General features: G+C 39.4%; 2 protein-coding genes across 5 annotated transcripts; one reads left to right on the top strand and one right to left on the bottom strand.

Moving 5' to 3' along the window:
• Positions 1-2,886: 2,886 nt before the first annotated feature.
• On the top strand, positions 2,887-13,500 carry LOC308075302 (gap junction beta-4 protein-like). The gene is made up of 4 exons (XM_080415081.1): positions 2,887-3,082; positions 7,223-7,443; positions 10,279-10,580; positions 11,912-13,500. Exons 2-4 carry the CDS (start codon positions 7,273-7,275, stop codon positions 12,258-12,260), a joined length of 822 nt encoding a protein of 273 aa, XP_080271207.1. The 5' UTR covers positions 2,887-3,082; positions 7,223-7,272; the 3' UTR covers positions 12,261-13,500.
• A 3,649-nt stretch (positions 13,501-17,149) lies between these two features.
• On the bottom strand, positions 17,150-21,944 carry LOC308074482 (lysozyme C II-like). 4 transcript variants are annotated; one of them, XM_080413930.1, is made up of 6 exons: positions 21,779-21,944; positions 21,236-21,338; positions 19,757-19,918; positions 19,069-19,153; positions 17,372-17,452; positions 17,150-17,273 (listed from the first exon to the last, which is right to left on the bottom strand). In XM_080413930.1, the coding sequence occupies exons 1-5, from the start codon at positions 21,806-21,808 to the stop codon at positions 17,386-17,388; spliced, it is 447 nt and encodes a 148-aa protein (XP_080270056.1). In that variant the 5' UTR covers positions 21,809-21,944; the 3' UTR covers positions 17,150-17,273; positions 17,372-17,385. The 4 variants fall into 4 exon arrangements, with proteins under 4 accessions (XP_080270056.1, XP_080270057.1, XP_080270055.1 ...); XM_080413931.1 differs by having other exon boundaries at positions 17,150-17,284; positions 17,377-17,452; XM_080413929.1 differs by having other exon boundaries at positions 17,150-17,452.
• Between the last annotated feature and the right edge of the window lie 1,039 nt (positions 21,945-22,983).

Here is a 22,983-nt window from a genome sequence, read left to right as displayed (position 1 = left end):
ATTTATTTATTAGTGCATTTATTTATTAGTTCCATTTATTAGTTCACATATTTATTTATTAGTTCATTTATTAGTTCATATATTTATTTATTAGTTCATTTATTTATGTATTAGTTCATTTATTTATTTATTAGTTCATTTATGTATGTGTTTGTTTATTTATTTGTTTAGACACACACACACGCACGCACGCACGCACGCACGCACGCACGCACGCACGCACGCACGCACGCACACTTATGACCAATATATCTATGCTTATGACAACAACCAACCATCCCTCCTGGCTATGGGATGTAGACTGGACCTAATCTGCGTCTGCGTCATCACCGGATCTTTTTGTGCAACAGTGACCCCGGGTGGCTGAACAGTAGAACTGCTCCAAAGCGTTTTGGTTTAGTTAGTTTAGTTTGGTCAAACCGTTTTGCATGTACTGTATGTGTAAATGACTAGAGAGACAGTTAGTAGGCGGGCTGTTCACCGGATATGATTTCTGAACTGTCGATAGAAAGCCTGCATGCTGACTCCACAACCTGCTCACACAATGATATATATATATTTTATATGATAATATGATTTTATACAATATGATTTTATACAATATGATTTTATATGATAATATGATTATATATGATAATATGATTTTATATGATAATATGATTTTATATGATAATATGATTTTATATGATAATATGATTATATATGATAATATGATTTTATATGATAATATGATTATATACAATATGATTTTATATGATAATATGATTATATATGATAATAAGATTTTATATGATAATATGATTTTATATGATAATATGATTTTATATGATAATATGATTGTATACAATATGATTTTATATGATAATATGATTTTATATAATATTATCATATGATTTCATATCATTATATAAATGTCACTATATTAACCCTACAGTGGTCAGTTCCAGACCAATCTGGGAACCCATCGCCAAATAAAAAAGGAAAAACAGCGCCCTCTGCTGCTTTTTACATTTTCACTTAGCTCTGGGGGGAACAAAATGGAGCACACGTGCGCAAGGAAACCGGGGTTTTGGTCTGCCTTCAGCCTTTCACTTCCGGTGGTGCGACTATGTTTTCATTCCCTCTAACAATATTTCTACACAGAACACTAACACCACTTCTCCCAGAGAACATGGATGGTTTTGGTTATAAGCCCACTTGTTTCTATGATGAAAGAGCAAGTTAAAATGTGAATATCTTTCTGTGGTTTTGTCTGCTCCGAGAGCGGAGAGCAGAATCTGTTCTTGAGAGATTAGTTCCAGACAAATGTCTCTAAAACAATGAAATGTCCTGCATTCAGCCACTAGGTGTGCTCTGTGCTATTAAAGTGCTTTTTATACTTCATTACTGGCATCAAAATACACAACATTTGACAAAGCCTTAAAACTAAGCTGCTCTGTAAGCTTATGAGGAGGGAGAGAGACACACAGAGAGAGAGAGACGGACAGACAGACAGACAGACAGACAGACAGACAGAGACAGACAGACATCATTGCCCTGATGTATATAACATTAACGAGCGTCAACGAGCATCAGCTGGACACACACACACACACACACACACACACACACACACACACACACACACACACACACACACACACCATACCTGTAACCTCCACTAGCCCAAGAAAAGAAACAAAGTTAAACTAAATATATATAATGGGATGAATGTGCCCTGTAGGTACGGTGCTTGTTTCAGTCACATGTAAGTACTATACTTCTGGGCAGCCCGCTGGCCTAGCGGTCCAGGCACATACCACATGTAGGCTCTAATGCAGCCTGCCAGCATGTCGCAGGTTTGAATCCCTAATCCTGACAAGTTACAACTTTTGTTTCCTGTCTATCTCCACTGTGTAATAAGTATCAAAAAACGCCAAAAATATCAACAAAAAGTTCAGTACTTCTTAGTTACTTTAGTTACTTTAGTTTACACCACTGGAGTTATCTATACCCCAGTTATCTGACCCATGTGTCACACACACACACACACACACACACACACACACACACACACACACACACACACACACACACACACAGGTAAGACTAGAGTGTGTCTGGTCTTGTCACGATTCTTGTAGGAATGATGCTCAGTCACACCCCTCCACACACACACACACACACACACACACACACACACACACACACACACACACACACACACACACACACACACACACACACACACACACACACACACACACACACTCCCTACAGCCATGTAAGATGACACCTCATGAATACCTAATCACACACACACACACACACACACACACACACGCACACACACACACAGACACGCACGCACACACACACACACACACACACACACACACACACACACACACACACACACACACACACACACACACACACACACACACACACACACACACACACACACACACAGGTGTTTACCAGAGGAAGGATTGGCAGAGGCGAGGGTGTGTGTGTGTGTGTGTGTGTGTGTGTGTGTGTGTGTGTGTGTGTGTGTGTGTGTGTGTGTGTGTGTGTGTGTGTGTGTGTGTGTGTGTGTGATGACGTTGAATCTGGTTTGGCAGGATTTCTAAGGTGGGAGCGGGGAGAGAGAGAGAGAGAGAGAGAGAGAGAGAGATACACAGAGAGAGAGGGAGAGAGAGAGAGAGAGAGAGAGAGAGAGAGAGAGAGAGAGAGAGAGAGAGAGAGAGAGAGAGAGAGAGAGAGAGAGAGAGAGAGAGAGATACACAGAGAGAGGGAGAGAGAGAGAGAGAGAGAGAGAGAGAGAGAGAGAGAGAGAGAGAGAGAGAGAGAGAGAGAGAGAGAGATACACAGAGAGAGAGAGAGAGAGAGAGAGAGAGAGAGAGAGAGAGAGACAGAGAGAGAGGGAGAGAGAGAGAGAGAGAGAGAGAGAGAGAGAGAGAGAGAGAGGAGGGAGTTAGTTTACATTTAGCTTATTTCTTTCCAGTGTGGATTTTGTTTGCGTTTTGGTCAGACGGCGTGGAAATACTGTCTGTCTGTCTGTCTGTCTGTCTGTAGGTGAGACCCGGGCCTGATCAGCCAGGTAAGTTCATGTTTCTACTTGTGGTTTTAACAGATCTACAGAACATCATATAGCCAGTGGTGATCTGTGAGATCTGATGTAAACTATGTTCCTTGTTATAGTTCATGTAACTCTGAGGGTCTGTTTGGTTCTATTTAACTTACAACTATTACTAACTATTACTAACTATTACTAACTGTTCTATTTAACTTACAACTCAGAGTCACAAATGGATGTTTTGAATATGTTCTCACTCCTTAACACTCAGAAACAAACAGGGATTAATTTAACCTTTATTCAACATATATTCATCTTCTGAGGAGTACAGTGATGGGTGGACAGTGATGGGTGGACATTGATGAGAACAAGACAAAGCGACAGCATTCAAACTGTAAAACAATTGTATTTAGAGAGCAGCGCCGGCTGGGAGGCGAACCCTGACCCTTGACCTCTGGCTCCGTAGCCGCTTACGTTATATTACCCGTCGGCTACAGAGCCAGACAGTAACACAGCGCCACCTACAGGCCAGAGTCTACAGGCCCCCCTGTCTAATGTATAGACCAGGGGTCAGCGAGTTTAATTATGACACCACTTCAAAATAAAACATATTTATGTGTCATAACAACATTAAGTTTAATTATGACGCCATATCAAAATAAAACATATTTCAAACAGATTTAGATTTTCCATCATCAACAAGAGGATATTGTTGCCATATTGCCAAATTCACATTACATTTTATTTAATTATGACACCACATCAGATTTAGATTTTCCATAATACAGAAACAACAAATAAAGGACATTGTTATGATCATTAGACTCAGTTCAGAATTTGAATGGATGTAGAATTATGTGCAGGAGGTCATTTTCATACAGCTGTGAAGGGACTTCATTTAATTGCCTAAATTAAAACATATATATATATATTCTAAAAGTAAAATCCTCTCTCTAACTTATGCCAGTGATCGCTCTCCCTTTTCCAATGGTGGCACGCCTAGCCCTGGGTTTAGACTGATGCTAGGTTCATAGTTTACCTATGATCCTGTAGTTTACTGAGACACTACACTGTCTCTGTATTCTATGATCCTATAGTTTACTGAGACACTACACTGTCTCTGTATTCTATGATCCTATAGTTTACTGAGACACTACACTGTCTCTCTGTATTCTATGATCCTGTAGTTTACTGAGACACTACACTGTCTCTGTATTCTATGATCCTATAGTTTACTGAGACACTACACTGTCTCTGTATTCTATGATCCTATAGTTTACTGAGACACTACACTGTCTCTCTGTATTCTATGATCCTATAGTTTACTGAGACACTACACTGTCTCTCTGTATTCTATGATCCTATAGTTTACTGAGACACTACACTGTCTCTGTATTCTATGATCCTATAGTTTACTGAGACACTACACTGTCTCTCTGTATTCTATGATCCTATAGTTTACTGAGACACTACACTGTCTCTCTGTATTCTATGATCCTATAGTTTACTGAGACACTACACTGTCTCTCTGTATTCTATGATCCTATAGTTTACTGAGACACTACACTGTCTCTGTATTCTATGATCCTATAGTTTACTGAGACACTACACTGTCTCTCTGTATTCTATGATCCTATAGTTTACTGAGACACTACGCTGTCTCTGTATTCTATGTGTTTACCTTGTTTACAGTAAGTATTATTATATTATATTATATTATATTATATTATATTATATTATATTATATTATATTATATTATATTATATTATATTATATTATATCGTTATATTATTGTCTCCGCCAGGCCGAAAGGCATGGCGAGAGAGTATGTTTTGTTATTATATACATTCTATGTGTTTACCTTGTTTACTGTAAGTCAACCTGAATAAAGAGCGTCTGATAAAATAATATATTTTAAATTGTACAGTAAATCTTAGAAATCTATCATTCACAAGGAAAACGGCAAAAACAGAAAACCATATGATAGTCAAATAATGCATCCAGACACATTCTGTGTTAAACACTAAACCAGGACTTTTAGATTCCTGCTCTTATCAGTTCAGCTCTGTGTCTCTTTAGGTTCATATGTTCATCTCTAGGATGCAGCCGTCTGTCACATTTACAATTCACAATGTATTCATTTATCAGACACTATTTATTCATCTGTCTCTCGGCTAAGGGGTCCCTGCTTCATCTCTCTCTCAGCTAAGGGGTCCCTGCTTCATCTCTCTCTCAGCTAAGGGGTCCCTGCTTCATCTCTCTCTCAGCTAAGGGGTCCCTGCTTCATCTCTGTCTCAGCTAAGGGGTCCTTGGGATGAAAAATGTTGAAGACCCCTGATATTAAATATTACACTTGAGTAGAAAGTATAATATTTACCTCTTGAGATGCAGTGAAGTTGGAGGAATAAATTATTGAAAAACGGTAACTATCAAAGTAAAGTAAAAGCACCTCAAAATCGTTCTTAATTACAGCAATGTTTTAATCCAGAGATTAAAGTGTTAAACAGGAACATCTCATGTTGAGACGTTTTACTGAAATGTAAATATTTTACTTCAATCCAAACAGTTCTGTCTGTCTGTCTGTCTGTCTGTCTGTCTGTCTGTCTGTCTGTCTGTCTGTCTGTCTGTCTGTCTGTCTGTCTGTCTGTCTGTCTGTCTGTCTGTCTGAACTCATAAACAGTGAGACAGTTCATACGTACTGTAGATAAATAAACAAAGTGTGTTTTGGTTGATTTGACACAAACAGACTGTCTTCTACACCAGGGGTTTTCAACAGGGGGTCCGGGACCTCTAGGGGGTCCTTGGATGGAGGGGGGGGGGTGTAAATGGAGATATAATATTTATAATTTCTTTACTGTGTCCATGCTGTTGCTATGGAGACGGAGACGACAACACTATTCAATGTACACACAGCTTTGTTTGCTATCTGACACACACACACACACACACACACGCGCGCACACGCACACGCACACGCACACGCACACGCACACGCACACACTCACACACACAGACAGACAGCTGATTATTGTCTCCGCCAGGCCGAAAAAGCATGGTGAGAGAGTATGTTTGTCCGTCCGTGTGTCCGTGTGTCCGTGTGTCCATCTGTATGTGAACAGCTAATCTCCGGCACCGTTGGCCCGGTCGCTACGAAACTGTGCACACACACTCCCTGGATGCCAATTCAGAACCTCTGCCTCAAATGTTTTACATGGGCCTGTTATAGCGCCACCAGGAGGCCGATTTGTGCAAAACTCATTTTTTTATATTACTCCTACAGGTTTTATCCAAACATCACGCAAATCAGTACACAGTATCTCTATAGTCATGTGATCAACACGGATCTGTCCGATTTTCCATATTCTATCCTGATTGGCTAAGGTTGGCTTCCAAAATTTGCAGGATTGGTCTGTTTTGAACAAAATGCCTCAAATCATGAACGCAGCTTGAGATATCCGTGAAATTTCACACACGCATTCCCACTAGGCCGAGGAAGAAATGCCACCCATTTCACATTGGCCCGTTATAGCGCCACCAGTAGGTCTATTTTAGCAAAACACATTTTTGGCACAAAATGCCTCAAATCATGAATGCAGTGTCCGATTGCCATAAAAGGCCTAAGAATAAATGGCACCGTTTCACATTGGCCTATTATAGCGCCACCAGGAGGCCACAATAACGTACCTGACCTGGCGGAGACCTGTGCTCCGAGGAGCACTTTTTCTAGTTCTTACTAATTTCCGGTCGCTAGCACACTGGACACACGCACACGTGTGCGTGTGCGTGTGAGCTTGTAGATCTGCATGTATAAAATAGAACTAAAGTGGTTAGTGTGTGTCATATAATGTAATAATTGATATCTGCAAAGTAACTATAGTAACTGAGAGATGCAGTGGAGTAGAAGTAAAAGTATTGAAAATGGGAAATACTCCAGGAAAGTCAAAATTCCTCAAAAGTGCACTTAAGTAACTTGAGTAAATGTACTTGACCACTATGAGCAGACCCTATCTTGTACTTATGTTTCTTCTGCTTTTCCACCTCTCTCTCTCTCTCTCTCTCTCTCTCTCTCTCTCTCTCTCTCTCTCTCTCTCTCTCTCTCTCTCTCTCTCTCTCTCTCTCTCTCTCTCTCTCTCTCTCTCTCTCTCTCTCTCTCTCTCTCTCAGGGTGGTGGTGGTATCCTCCAGGCCAGTAGGGGGCAGCAGCAGCAGCAGAGATGAACTGGTCAGCACTAGAGAGCCTGCTGAGCGGGGTTAATAAATACTCCACGGTGTTCGGCAGGGTGTGGCTGTCCATGGTCTTTGTGTTCAGGGTCATGGTGTTTGTGGTGGCGGCTCAGAGGGTCTGGGGAGACGAGAGCAAAGACTTTGTCTGCAACACCAGACAGGTGAGCAATATATAGACCCTATCCAAGACTAATAGACCTTAAGGGTCCATTTGGTTCCATTTGTACACTCTCAGAGTTACAGACCTGTAAGGGTCCATTTGGAACCCCCTCAAGGACCCATGAGGGTCCCTGGACCACACTTTGAGACCATTTGTACACTCTCAGAGTTATGGGGGTCCTTGACATTTAAACGTTTGAGAAGCACTGTGTTACACTAAATGGAACAGAGCCTTCATTAGAACCACTGTGTTACACTAAATGGAACAGAGCCTTCATTAGAACCACTGTGTTACACTAAATGGAACAGAGCCTTCATTAGAACCACTGTGTTACACTAAATGGAACAGAGCCTTCATTAGAACCACTGTGTTACACTAAATGGAACACAGCCTTCATTAGAACCACTGTGTTACACTAAATGGAACAGAGCCTTCATTAGAACCACTGTGTTACACTAAATGGAACAGAGCCTTCATTAGAACCACTGTGTTACACTAAATGGAACAGAGCCTTCATTAGAACCACTGTGTTACACTAAATGGAACAGAGCCTTCATTAGAACCACTGTGTTACACTAAATGGAACAGAGCCTTCATTAGAACCACTGTGCTACACTAAATGGAACAGAGCCTTCATTAGAACCTCTGTGTTACACTAAATGGAACAGAGCCTTCATTAGAACCACTGTGTTACACTAAATGGAACAGAGCCTTCATTAGAACCACTGTGTTACACTAAATGGAACAGAGCCTTCATTAGAACCACTGTGTTACACTAAATGGAACAGAGCCTTCATTAGAACCACTGTGTTACACTAAATGGAACAGAGCCTTCATTAGAACCACTGTGTTACACTAAATGGAACACAGCCTTCATTAGAACCACTGTGTTACACTAAATGGAACAGAGCCTTCATTAGAACCACTGTGTTACACTAAATGGAACAGAGCCTTCATTAGAACCACTGTGTTACACTAAATGGAACAGAGCCTTCATTAGAACCACTGTGTTACACTAAATGGAACAGAGCCTTCATTAGAACCACTGTGTTACACTAAATGGAACAGAGCCTTCATTAGAACCACTGTGTTACACTAAATGGAACAGAGCCTTCATTAGAACCACTGTGTTACACTAAATGGAACAGAGCCTTCATTAGAACCACTGTGCTACACTAAATGGAATTGATTGATTGAAATGTTTATTAGGCAAAAGAATGTAAAACAACACAGTTACATTTATAATGCTTTTGTCTAAAAGGTCCGGCCAAAAAAGTCCTTGCGGACTTGTTTCCGTTGGGGTCCTTGAATTCATTTCATAGACATATATAGTAGCAACCAAACAGTTCAAAAATCAACATGAAAATACAGATAATACAGAAAAAATACCACTATGTACAAAAAAAAAGAAGCATGAAAAAATAAAATAAAAAATAAATGTACAAAAAAAGGGGGGGGGGAGCATGGAAAAATAAAAATGATATACAAAAAAAGCATGAGGAAATACAAAATATGTACAAAAAAGAGGAGGGGGGGGTCGTCTGTCTACAGGGAACAGAGCCTTCATTAGGACCACTGTGTTACACTAAATGGAACAGAGCCTTCATTAGAACCACTGTGTTACACTAAATGGAACAGAGCCTTATTAGAACCACTGTGTTACACTAAATGGAACAGAGCCTTCATTAGAACCACTGTGTTACACTAAATGGAACAGAGCCTTCATTAGAACCACTGTGTTACACTAAATGGAACAGAGCCTTATTAGAACCACTGTGCTACACTAAATGGAACAGAGCCTTCATTCCACTGTGTTACACTAAATGGAACAGAGCCTTCATTAGAACCACTGTGCTACACTAAATGGAACAGAGCCTTCATTAGAACCACTGTGTTACACTAAATGGAACAGAGCCTTCATTAGAACCACTGTGCTACACTAAATGGAACAGAGCCTTCATTAGAACCACTGTGTTACACTAAATGGAACAGAGCCTTCATTAGAACCACTGTGCTACACTAAATGGAACAGAGCCTTCATTAGAACCACTGTGTTACACTAAATGGAACAGAGCCTTCATTAGAACCACTGTGTTATACTAAATGGAACAGAGCCTTCATTAGAATAATTGGTAACACCTGTGAAGGAAGTAAGGAAGAGGCCCAGTTTCTTTGGTGGGCTGACAGTTCAGAAACCTGCCTACCAGTGACATCATCGATGAGGGGATTACCATTATAAAGATGTAGTTTTAGTCATAGAGTCTTTTGAATTAAATTCCATTTAGTTTCAGTCATATTTTAGTCATCAGCAATGTTTTAGTTTGAGTCTAGTTTTAGTCTAACTAAATCTACAGTTGATTTAGTCTAAAATGTATTTTGGCCGTGATGGTGTCTTAAAGGCTGATTTGTGCCTGATCCACCCTGGCTGTACCACAGTATGCTATGACACCATCATATAAACATAATATAACAGATTATAATGTATATTTCTATATTCATCTCTATGTTCCAGCCTGGCTGTACCACAGTGTGTTATGACAGCATCATAAACATCTTATAAACATATTATAATGTATATTATTATATGTTCCAGCCTGGTTTTACCACAGTGTGTTATGACAGCATCATAAACATCTTATAAACATATTATAATGTATATTTTTATATGTTCCAGCCTGGCTGTACCACAGTGTGTTATGACAGCATCATAAACATCTTATAAACATATTATAATGTATATTTGTATATGTTCCAGCCTGGTTTTACCACAGTGTGCTATGACAGCATCATAAACATCTTATAAACATATTATAATGTATATTTTTATATGTTCCAGCCTGGCTGTACCACAGTGTGCTATGACAGCATCTTCCCCATCTCACACATCCGCCTGTGGGCGTTACAGCTGATCTTCGTCACCTGTCCCTCTCTGATGGTGGTGGCTCATGTTAAGTTCAGAGAGCAGAAGGACAGTCGCTACACGGCGCAGCATGAAGGTCATCATCTGTACGCTAACCCTGGAAAGAAGAGAGGAGGTCTGTGGTGGACCTACCTGCTCAGCCTCATCTTTAAGGCTGGCTTTGATACGGCCTTCCTCTACATCCTCTATAGGATCTACCATGGATATGACATGCCCAGGTAATTCATATTAATTTAAAAAAATATATATATATATATATTTATGCCGAGCAGAAGGCCCGGTCCTCCATAGTACGTAGATTTGTACCAGGGACATCGAGGAGGAATCTGCTCGTAGATCTGAGGGCGTGGGTGGAATTTTGTGGGGGCTTAATTAATTCCTGTTGGTAGGGAGAGGCATGTCCATTTATGCAGTTTTGGTTGATTAGTAGGACCTTGTAGTCAATCCTACAGGGAGCCAGTGCAGTGAAAATAGGACCGGTGTTATATGATCATGCTTACGCACTGTCATTAGGATCCTGGCAGCGGGATATACCTGCCCTGTCCCAACACAGTAGACTGCTTCAACAGTTAACTAATTAAACAAATTAATGTGTTCTGTGTCGTTAAGGTTGTCTAAGTGCTCGTTAGAGCCCTGTCCCAACACAGTAGACTGCTTCAACAGTTAACTAATTAAACAAATGAATGTGTTCTGTGTCGTTAAGGTTGTCTAAGTGCTCGTTAGAGCCCTGTCCCAACACAGTAGACTGCTTCAACAGTTAACTAATTAAACGTATTAATGTGTTCTGTGTCGTTAAGGTTGTCTAAGTGCTCGTTAGAGCCCTGTCCCAACACAGAAGACTGCTTCAACAGTTAACTAATTAAACAAATTAATGTGTTCTGTGTCGTTAAGGTTGTCTAAGTGCTCGTTAGAGCCCTGTCCCAACACAGTAGACTGCTTCAACAGTTAACTAATTAAACGTATTAATGTGTTCTGTGTCGTTAAGGTTGTCTAAGTGCTCGTTAGAGCCCTGTCCCAACACAGTAGACTGCTTCAACAGTTAACTAATTAAACTAATGAATGTGTTCTGTGTCGTTAAGGTTGTCTAAGTGCTCGTTAGAGCCCTGTCCCAACACAGTAGACTGCTTCATCAGTTAACTAATTAAACTTATTAATGTGTTCTGTGTCGTTAAGGTTGTCTAAGTGCTCGTTAGAGCCCTGTCCCAACACAGTAGACTGCTTCATCAGTTAACTAATTAAACTTATTAATGTGTTCTGTGTCGTTAAGGTTGTCTAAGTGCTCGTTAGAGCCCTGTCCCAACACAGTAGACTGCTTCAACAGTTAACTAATTAAACTAATTAATGTGTTCTGTGTCGTTAAGGTTGTCTAAGTGCTCGTTAGAGCCCTGTCCCAACACAGTAGACTGCTTCATCAGTTAACTAATTAAACTTATTAATGTGTTCTGTGTCGTTAAGGTTGTCTAAGTGCTCGTTAGAGCCCTGTCCCAACACAGTAGACTGCTTCAACAGTTAACTAATTAAACTAATGAATGTGTTCTGTGTCGTTAAGGTTGTCTAAGTGCTCGTTAGAGCCCTGTCCCAACACAGTAGACTGCTTCATCAGTCGTCCTACAGAGAAGAAGATCTTCACCATCTTCATGGTGGTGTCCAGTGCGGTGTGTGTGTTCATGTGTGTGTGTGAGATGGTCTACCTGGTGGGGAAACGCATCCAGAAGGCGCTCAGGGTCCGCCACGCCAACGAGAGGCTCCTATTCGCCGACCGCCACGAGGTCACCAGCATAGCCCCGCCCAGGTCGCAGTACGGGGTCGACCCCACCCTGACGCAGAGCCGGCTCAGTCTGGACAAGAAGATGACATCATCCACACGCAAGCAGCGCTCTGCCTCCACCATGCTCTGAGGAGGTCGTGGGTTTGATTCCTCTGGGTTCCCTCATCGTGGCACAAGGACATGGCCCATGAGAACCAGTACAAGGTCTTACCAAGTGTCAGTTCTGTCAGACTGACACACATACGGGTATTTGTGGGGCCGTCGCCATTGTCTGCAATGTAATACAATCCAATCCAATCCAATACAATACAATCCAATCCAATACAATCCAATCCAATCCAATACAATACAATACAATCCAATCCAATACAATACAATACAATCCAATCCAATCCAATCCAATCCAATCCAATCCAATCCAATCCAATCCAATCCAATCCAATCCAATCCAATACAATACAATACAATACAATACAATCCAATCCAATCCAATCCAATCCAATCCAATCCAATCCAATCCAATGCAATGCAATGCAATGCAATGCAATGCAATGCAATACAATACAATACAATACAATACAATACAATACAATACAATACAATACATATACAAACAACAAAACAAGTATCAGCCTGGAGTTTGTGACATGCATTGAACCACATACTCTACTGGAAGAAAACCTAGGCCTACTGTTTATACATATATACTGTTTATACATATATACTGTTTATACATATATACTGTTTATACATATATACTGTTTATACATATATACTGTTTATACATATATACTAGTGTATTTACCAGTGGTTCTCAAAGTTGTCAGGCCGCGACCCCCCAAAATAACCATATTTGAACTGGGGACCCTCCCCAAATAATCATATTTGAACCCTCCCTGACAAGCACATGGAATTGTTGGAGTTGAGACATTACATTTGGTTTGCCTTCGCGTTGTGAGCTTGTAGATCGGCTACTTTTTACAATATTTGCCGCTTCTTTAGGTAATAATTGCCAATTAAGGCAATGTTTTTTCCTTTTAAAATGTTTAGAGGTATTAAAAAGGTCTTAAAAGTCTTTAAATTGTATTTTTATAAATGTGCAGATACCCTGTATACACTTATACTGTATGTTGGTTTGTTTACTGTTGAGTGAGAAACAGTATTGGGTTCAGATTTCACACCAGCTGGGTATGTTTTTTATAAATATAATTCCTGTACTTTGTGTTTGTTGGACGGTACAGAGACGTGAATTCCTCCTCATTTCCATTATGTTTGATGTTCTTTCATTGATGTATGACAGCTTATTGTTTTACACATTTTGCATGTGGAAAATATGACAGTTTTATTTTAGTATTTATGTTTATTTGACAGGGACAGGACACAACACCATGTATCATGAAACCGTTGTATCGTATGTGAGGATTCTAGCCCAGGCTTTTCTTTACAAATATCTACCTAGTTAAAGAATATACTCCTTAATCTCCAAGCTCTAATCCAGGGGTCTTCAACAGGTGGTCCGGGACCCCTAGGGGGTCCTCAGAGTTATTACAGGGGGGCCGCCAAATCATTGTGTGACATGATTATATATATATTTTTACATGAACCACTTGAACCCTCTATATAGCATCCCTTTTCTGAGGAGAACTTTAGCCAAAAACAGCCGATCTACAAGCTCACAACGCCTCGCACTGCGAGGCGTTGTGAGCTTGTAGATCGGCTGTTTTTTGCAACAAGGTTTGGTGTAGAGGGGAAATAGAGCTGTGAAATTTTAGACAATATAGAGGGGGTCCCTGCTTCATCTTTCTCTCCACTAGGGGGTCCTTGGCCTAAAAACGTTGAAGACGCCTGGTTTAAACTAAACATGTACCAAAGAAATGACCAAATCACAGTCATGAAAGCAAGGAAAACGTTAATGTTTTAAAACGTGCAAAACATATTAGTGTCACAGCTTTGCTTTGATGTCAACCAGAGCGTTAAATATTGTGAGATCAGTTCTACTCGTGTTCAGAGTTTACATGCTTCTGTGTTGGCTTCTAATACAGCTTTTCAAACAGATGTTTTCACACTCATTAAACCAGGAGAATCAGGAGATTAAACATTGTCTTTTTTTAAATTGTATTTTTTTATTTCTCATAACATTTACCAAAACAATGTGTTTGAATTGTGTAATAAATAATGTGTCTTTGTAAAATACATGTGTTCCTTCAGCAGAGCTGTGGTTGGTGTATATAGATCTACATTTTAAATCATTATGTTCTCTTAAAGGTTTGTTTAGTTAATTAGCAATCTGAAAAAAACTTTCAACACAAATTGTTTCTATAGTGTAGTTGATTCTTTGGTCTTTGCTTCCTAAATGTTGTTTAAACCAGTGGTTCTCAAACACTGTCATGTCAAAGACCCCCAAATTAATATGTAGACTATTTGTCCGCAGACCCCCATCTGAAAATATGTTGTGTCAGCCCCCCCCCCCCCCAACATAAAAGATATTCCACATATTAAAAAAACATTTCTACAAGCTCACAACGTGTCGAATTGCGACGCGTTGTGAGCTTGTAGATCTGCTGTTTTCAAATAGTAGTCAATGTATCGAGGGTCACTTTTTTGGGCTTGTTTTTGTAGACCTGGTCACTTGTTTTCTGTCACAGAATCTGGCAACACTATGTGGCAGACAGGATGAAACAACAAACACACGACAGAAGATTATAGTTTTATAATGTTATTAAACATTATTCATTTTCTTTTCAACTGTTATAAAGTTATGAATTAAGTTTATAAATGAATTTAAGAAGCTAAGTGTGAGTTATTTTTGGGCTTAAGACAAACAGATGGACTTTGGAGACGTTTTGGAGAGGTTTCAATGAATGAAAGAAGATAAAAGGTAAGAAATGGAACTTTGACTTTTATTTGTTGGTTTTGCTTTCATTATGATTGTATTTCAGAGCTTTTCTGCAGAACTATAGACCTGAAATAACAAGATAAACACACAGGCGTGAACAATGATACTAATCAGTGGTGGAAAAAGTAATACATTTTTTTTACTCAAGTAAAAGTATTAATACTGCACTGTAGAAATACTAAAATATAAATAGTAAAAGTCCAGAAGTAAAAATGTACTTGAGCGCTATATAAATGAACAATTTACCATTTAAAAAAGTATTGATATCAAAATATACTTGTATGTATATGTAAACAAATCTTTAGAAATAGCAGATCTACAAGCTCACAATGTGTCGCATTGTGACGCATTGTGAGCTTGTAGATCTGCTATTTTCAGATGGCTGAAATGTATATAAGGCTGAAGTGGTTAATGTATGTTTTGTAATAATAAATAAAAATCTACAAAGTAACTATAACTAGAGTTTTCAAATAGGGATCCCTTAGCTGAGAGAGATGAAGCAGGGACCCCTTAGCTGAGAGAGATGAAGCAGGGACCCCTTAGCCGAGAGAGATGAAGCAGGGACCCCTTAGCTGAGAGAGATGAAGCAGGGACCCCTTAGCCGAGAGAGATGAAGCAGGGACCCCTTAGCCGAGAGACAGATGATGCAGGGACCCCTTAGCTGAGAGACAGATGAAGCAGGGACTCCTTAGCTGAGAGAGAGAGATGAAGCAGGGACTCCTTAGCTGAGAGAGAGATGAAGCAGGGACCCCTTAGCTGAGAGAGAGAGATGAAGCAGGGACCCCTTAGCTGAGAGAGATGAAGCAGGGACCCCTTAGCCGAGAGAGATGAAGCAGGGACCCCTTAGCCGAGAGACAGATGAAGCAGGGACCCCTTAGCTGAGAGACAGATGAAGCAGGGACTCCTTAGCTGAGAGAGAGAGATGAAGCAGGGACTCCTTAGCTGAGAGAGAGATGAAGCAGGGACCCCTTAGCTGAGAGAGAGAGATGAAGCAGGGACCCCTTAGCTGAGAGAGAGAGATGAAGCAGGGACCCGCACTACTTATTGTATAACATTGTGTTGCAGATTAAACTTGTTCATAGATTTCATAGATAGATTTGTAGACTTGATTGACAGACACTGTCATAAGTGTTGTATAAATTGTTTGTTTGTTTGTTTGTTTGTTTGTTTGTTTACTCATTATCTTTTCTATGAATATGTTGGATTCATGTGAAAGTGTATTTTCAGACATTTAACCATTTAAATGCCAGTAAACTTGAGGTTAATCGTCTCTTGGTACTTGGTCTGCTCTTTCTCCTCTTTGCTGTTGTGAGCTTGTAGATCTGCTATTTTCAGCATATGTTCCCCTCAGTATAATAGGGAGGCTAGGGTTCAAGTGGTTAAAGTAAGAACAAAAGGGAGTGGTCCTCAAACCTTTTCATGTCAAGGACCCCCACATTTATACATATTAGCCTGGAGGACCCCCATCTGAAAAATGATAGACCCCCACAAGTAAGGGTCCATTTGGTTCCATGTGTACACTCTCAGAGTTACAGAACTGTAAGGGTCCATTTGGTTCCATGTGTACACTCTCAGAGTTACAGACCTGTAAGGGTCCATTTGGTTCCATGTGTTCTCTCAGAGTGTTCTGGTCACCCTCCTCCTAACTGTGTCATCACCGTAGAGTGTATCTATATCTATCTAATCTATATGGATCAGGTATTTGTACTCAGACTGTAGGCATACAGTAAGTATTTATATTTGTGAAAATAAAATAAGTTCTCATAGAATGTGTTATGAATGCAGAATGTTGTTTAATGATCAAATCAAAGTTATTAACATTTGTGTGAATGAATGACTTATAGGCAGAATTATATATATATATATATATATATATATATATATATATATATATATATATATATATATTATAAATGATATATATATATATATATATATATATATATATATCATTTATAATGATCAGATCAAAGTTATTAGAAACATTTGTGTGAATGAATAACTAGAGCAGAGAGATGTTCCCTCATATCCACTGGATGGATGGATGATGGATGATGGATGGATGATGGATGGATGATGGATGGATGATGGATGGATGGATGGATGATGGATGGATGGATGGATGGATGGATGGATGGATGATGGATGGATGATGGATGATGGATGGATGATGGATGGATGATGGATGGATGGATGGATGATGGATGATGGATGATGGATGGATGATGGATGGATGATGGATGGATGATGGATGGATGGATGGATGATGGATGGATGGATGGATGGATGATGGATGGATGGATGAATGATGGATGAATGATGGATGGATGGATGATGGATGGATGGATAGATGGATGGATCACAGTTCACATCCATCCAGCCAGGAGCTCAGGTCTTGGTACTGACAGTGACGACGCCAGGCCACCCTGAAACATAACCATAAACACATAACCATAAACACATAACCATAAACATGCACACAGCCATAAACATACACACAGCCATAAACAAATAACCATAAACAACTAGGGTTGCACTTACTGTCTGATATACTATTATAATACCAGTGGTTCTGTGACTCTTTAATTTCAAGTGTACAAATGGAGCCAAATGAACCAATAAGGGTCCATTTGGTTCCATGTGTACACTCTCAGAGTTACAGACCTGTAAGGGTCCATTTGGTTCCATGTGTACACTCTCAGAGTTACAGACCTGTAAGGGTCCATTTGGTTCTATTTGAACACTCTCAGAGTCACAGACCTGTAAGGGTCCATTTGGTTCCATGTGTACACTCTCAGAGTTACAGACCTGTAAGGGTCCATTTGGTTCTATTTGAACACTCTCAGAGTCACAGACCTGTAAGGGTCCATTTGGTTCCATGTGTACACTCTCAGAGTTACAGACCTGTAAGGGTCCATTTGGTTCTATTTGAACACTCTCAGAGTTACAGACCTGTAAGGGTCCATTTGGTTCCATGTGTACACTCTCAGAGTTACAGACCTGTAAGGGTCCATTTGGTTCCATGTGTACACTCTCAGAGTTACAGACCTGTAAGGGTCCATTTGGTTCTATTTGAACACTCTCAGAGTCACAGACCTGTAAGGGTCCATTTGGTTCCATGTGTACACTCTCAGTTACAGACCTGTAAGGGTCCATTTGGTTCCATGTGTACACTCTCAGAGTTACAGACCTGTAAGGGTCCATTTGGTTCTATTTGAACACTCTCAGAGTCACAGACCTGTAAGGGTCCATTTGGTTCTATTTGAACACTCTCAGAGTTACAGACCTGTAAGGGTCCATTTGGTTCTATTTGAACACTCTCAGAGTCACAGACCTGTAAGGGTCCATTTGGTTCTATTTGAACACTCTCAGAGTCACAGACCTGTAAGGGTCCATTTGGTTCTATTTGAACACTCTCAGAGTCACAGACCTGTAAGGGTCCATTTGGTTCTATTTGAACACTCTCAGAGTCACAGACCTGTAAGGGTCCATTTGGTTCTATTTGAACACTCTCAGAGTCACAGACCTGTAAGGGTCCATTTGAAACCCTCTCAGAGGGTCCTTGGACCACACTTTTAGACCCTCTGTAGAAATGTAATGGTTTTAATGGTTGTCATGGTTACTGTGGAAACCTTTCAGGAAATGGAACGAAAACGTTCAGAAATCGTGAAAATAGCAGATCTACAAGCTCTCAATGCGTTGCATCGTGTGACATGTTGTTGTGACCTTGTAGATCTGCTATTTTGGCAATTTTTTTCCTGATGAAAAATCTAAAAGAGTTGAAATATGAAGATAGGAGGTTAGGAGGTCAAATGAATAATAATAATAATAATCTCACCATGCTGCCATGATATATATAATAATATATATAATATATAATATATATAATAATATATATAATATATGATATATAATATATATAATATATGATATATATAATAATATATATAATATATGATATATATAATAATATATATAATATATGATATATAATATATATAATATATGATATATATAATAATAATAATAATAATAATCTCACCATGCTGCGATGCCGTTAGGATCCTGAACAACACGTTTAGCACAACGGATCGCTACACTGACATCATCAGTCAGCAGATCTGAGACTAAACACACAAAATACATCTGTATTTAAATATACATCTGTCCTTACTACTTAACTTAAAATACACATCTGTACTTAATAAAGACATCTGTCCTTTATAAACACATAATTATGTAGTTTAATAACATGTATAAACACATACACACATCTGTAGTTTTATGGTGTTTCACAGAAACAACAGATGATGATTACATCATCACATTATAAAACATACATTAACCACTTCAGCCCTATTTTATAGCTAGGCTATTTGAAAATAGCAGATCTACAAGCTCACGACGCGTCACAATGCGTCATATCACGACGCGTTGATCTGCTATTTTCAAACATTTTAGTACTTTTACTTTTGGTACTTTAAGTACATTTTGATACAAATATTTTTGTACTTTTAATCAAGTAAACTTTGAATTCCGGACTTTAGATTGCAGTCTTCTACATTGCAGTATTGATACTTTTACTTAATTAAAACATTTGAGTACTTTTTCCACCACTACACACACACACACACACACACACACACACACACACACACACACACACACACACACACACACACACACACACACACACACACACACACACACACACACACACACACACAGACCTTGGCACCGGACCCCACACACGTTGACCCCTCCAGGGGTCTGGTAATCGTCACACCAGAAGCGACTGTTGAGCTGGAAGATCCCATAGTCCGTGGAGCCGTCTGTGTCGTGATTGGTCGCCTGCGTGTTGTAGTCCGACTCCCACTTGGACAGACACACCCCTAGGGTGAAAAAACTACAATCATCAGCGTTGCCATGTCTATTTTTTATAAGCGACTTTGAGCTTGTCTTTCTGTAAAGTCTCTTGTAAATATTGGTAGTTGTGGTTTTTTGTATTTGTTTCTAAAGTGGAGTTGATTATTTAGGCTTGTTTTCTAATGTCGTTTAAGCCAGTGGTTCTGAAACATTTTCATGTCAAGGACCCCCAAATTATTATGAATTTTTCCACGGACCCCATCTGAAAATAATGTTGTGCCAGGGACAAGATTTGAAAATGTTTCAAAAACATTTAAAAAACTATAATCTCCAAGTTTTCTTTAAAAATAGCAGATCTACAAGCTCACAATGCGTCGCAACTCGTTGTGAGCTTGTAGATCGGCTATATTCAAGTGTGTGTGTGTGTGTGTGTGTGTGTGTGTGTGTGTGTGTGTGTGTGTGTGTGTGTGTGTGTGTGTGTGTGTGTGTGTGTGTGTGTGTGTGTGTGTGTGTGTGTGTGTGTGTGTGTGTGTGTGTGTGTGTGTGTGTGTGTGGATGAAACTGAATTTGTTGTAGATTTGTATTTTATTGAGATCAGATTATTATAGGAATACTTTGTCCTATCCTTTACTCCCATTCACCCTGAAGCCTTCAATACATAGAGATCTGTTTTAGTTATTGTCTAATTTCTGAGACAATAACACAATATGTGACTAATTGAAGTTAATAAGATCAAAACTATGTATACAACATTGTCTTTGAAGCTGAATCATCAGTGATTAACACTGTGAGAGTTGTTTTAAACTTTATATTATTCTGTTATTTAGTTTTACATTGATCTCCTACATAGCGGACACGGCAAATATTGAATTATTGGCTCAGGAATCTGTTTAAAATCTCCATGAATTCAAGGCTTCATGGGTTATAGATCCATTTGGTTCCATGTGTACTCTAAGAGTTACAGACCTGTAAGGGTCCATTTGGTTCCATGTGTACACTCTCAGAGTTACAGACCTGTAAGGGTCCATTTGGTTCCATGTGTACACTCTCAGAGTTACAGACCTGTAAGGGTCCATTTGGTTCCATGTGTACACACTCAGAGTTACAGACCTGTAAGGGTCCATTTGGTTCCATGTGTACACTCTCAGAGTTACAGACCTGTAAGGGTCCATTTGGTTCCATGTGTACTCTCAGAGTTACAGACCTGTAAGGGTCCATTTGGTTCCTAACTATCAGTCATTTTGCTGGGGACCCCCCTGGAACCCCCTCAAGGACCCCTGGGGGTCCCCGGACCACACCTTGGGAACCGGTGGACTGAACGATAAACAATAGGTTGTACTCACAGTTAGGCAGGCTGTAACCTTGGTAACCATCCATCCCATAGCCCTTGAGGACCCTGGCCCACTCACATCGTGTGAACACCTTGGCACTGGACGCTCCCACCAGCTATGGGAATGTGTCAACATCATGGAATATTAGTTGATGATTAATTGTCGATCATACAAATAATTGCAATTAACAGTTTTCTGAAAAACGTATGTTGCTATAATATACAGTATAGATATCATATAATATATATCATATATATACAGTATAGATATATCAGTGGTTCTCAAACTTTTTCATGCAAGGAGGACCCCCAGAATTATATGTATATATTTGGCTGCCAACCGCAAAATAGTTCTCAAAATATAGCTCTGTTTTACACAATGCTAAATATAGCTCTGTTTTACACAATGCTGAACCCCTCCAGCTTGCCCCATGTCTTTCTTAAATAGTTTTTACTATGTTTTGACACATGCTTTGGCAATGTAAATGTATGTGTTCTCATGTCAATAAACCTCCATTGAATTGAATTGAATAGAGATTGAATTGACAGAACTTACCGCCATGAAGATAAACAGCAACGTCTTCATTCTGGATGTTTATGAACATCCAAACTAAATATCTCTCTGTTTTATGTAGCCTAGTCTACCAAACGGAACTGTTCTGTACTCTGTGCTACGCGATGCTGAAACGTATCCTGTGAGCGGAGAGGTTGACACAGCTAGGCTACTGTATGTGACGTGTGTCAATCAGCTGACCTGATTGACGGTCTACTGACAGGAAGCTCACCTGATCCATTCAACTTCCTCTTCCTGTCAGCGTTTTCACTGAATGATGTTTGTGCTTTGCAGAGTAGAGAGTAAAGTAACCATAAAGGTTGTCATAGATGTGTATCTCCCTGCTCTTAAATGGTTGTCTTCTAATATGCTGAGCAGGGAGTAATGTTAGCAGAGCCAAGATCAAATATGATATTCACACTTTATATTTTATAAATAAAATGTTGTGAAGCTATCAATGTCCTCAATCTATTCATTATCATGAATAGATTATCATATATGTAATATATATATATATATATGTATATATACATATATAATATCACACATGCCTGTGAAGCAGCCTTTGTGTCGGTCACTTCTCTTCACCTCACAGAGGGAAGTGTTTGTTTACAACGTCAGACTAACTTCTGTAAAGCTGAACGTTTGCAACTTTCACAAAGTAAGAAGAAGAAGTGAAAGATGACATTAAGGAGAAGTGCTGCTGTGTATAGTCATGGGTTGTGTGTTTTGTTTGGTTTAGTAGAATGTGTGTGTGTGTGTGTGTGTGTGTGTGTGTGTGTGTGTGTGTGTGTGTGTGTGTGTGTGTGTGTGTGTGTGTGTGTGTGTGTGTGTGTGTGTGTGTGTGTGTGTGTGTGTGTGTGTGTGTGTGTGTGTAGGGATGTGGTGAGATGAAAGTCAACGGCCAAAAGTTACCTTTTATAAATGTCAGCCCCTGACGACCAGAGTATACAATCTGTATTATATTAGTATAATATATATTATGGATATAGATATTATATATTATATATATTATAACACACGATATTATATATTATATATATTCTAACACACACAGGTCTGTAGTATATTAGTATAATATATATTATGGATATAGATATTATATATTGTAGATATTATAACACACACAGGTCTGTACTATATTAGTATAATATATATTATGGATATAGATATTATATATTATATTATAACACATGCAGGTCTGTAGT

Source organism: Gymnoscopelus braueri (assembly GCF_963280865.1).
Source record: "Gymnoscopelus braueri genome assembly, chromosome: 19".
Taxonomy (NCBI): Eukaryota; Metazoa; Chordata; class Actinopteri; order Myctophiformes; family Myctophidae; genus Gymnoscopelus; species Gymnoscopelus braueri.
The sequence above is the reverse complement of the archived record's forward strand: the minus strand, read 5'-3'. Positions and strand labels throughout refer to the sequence as shown.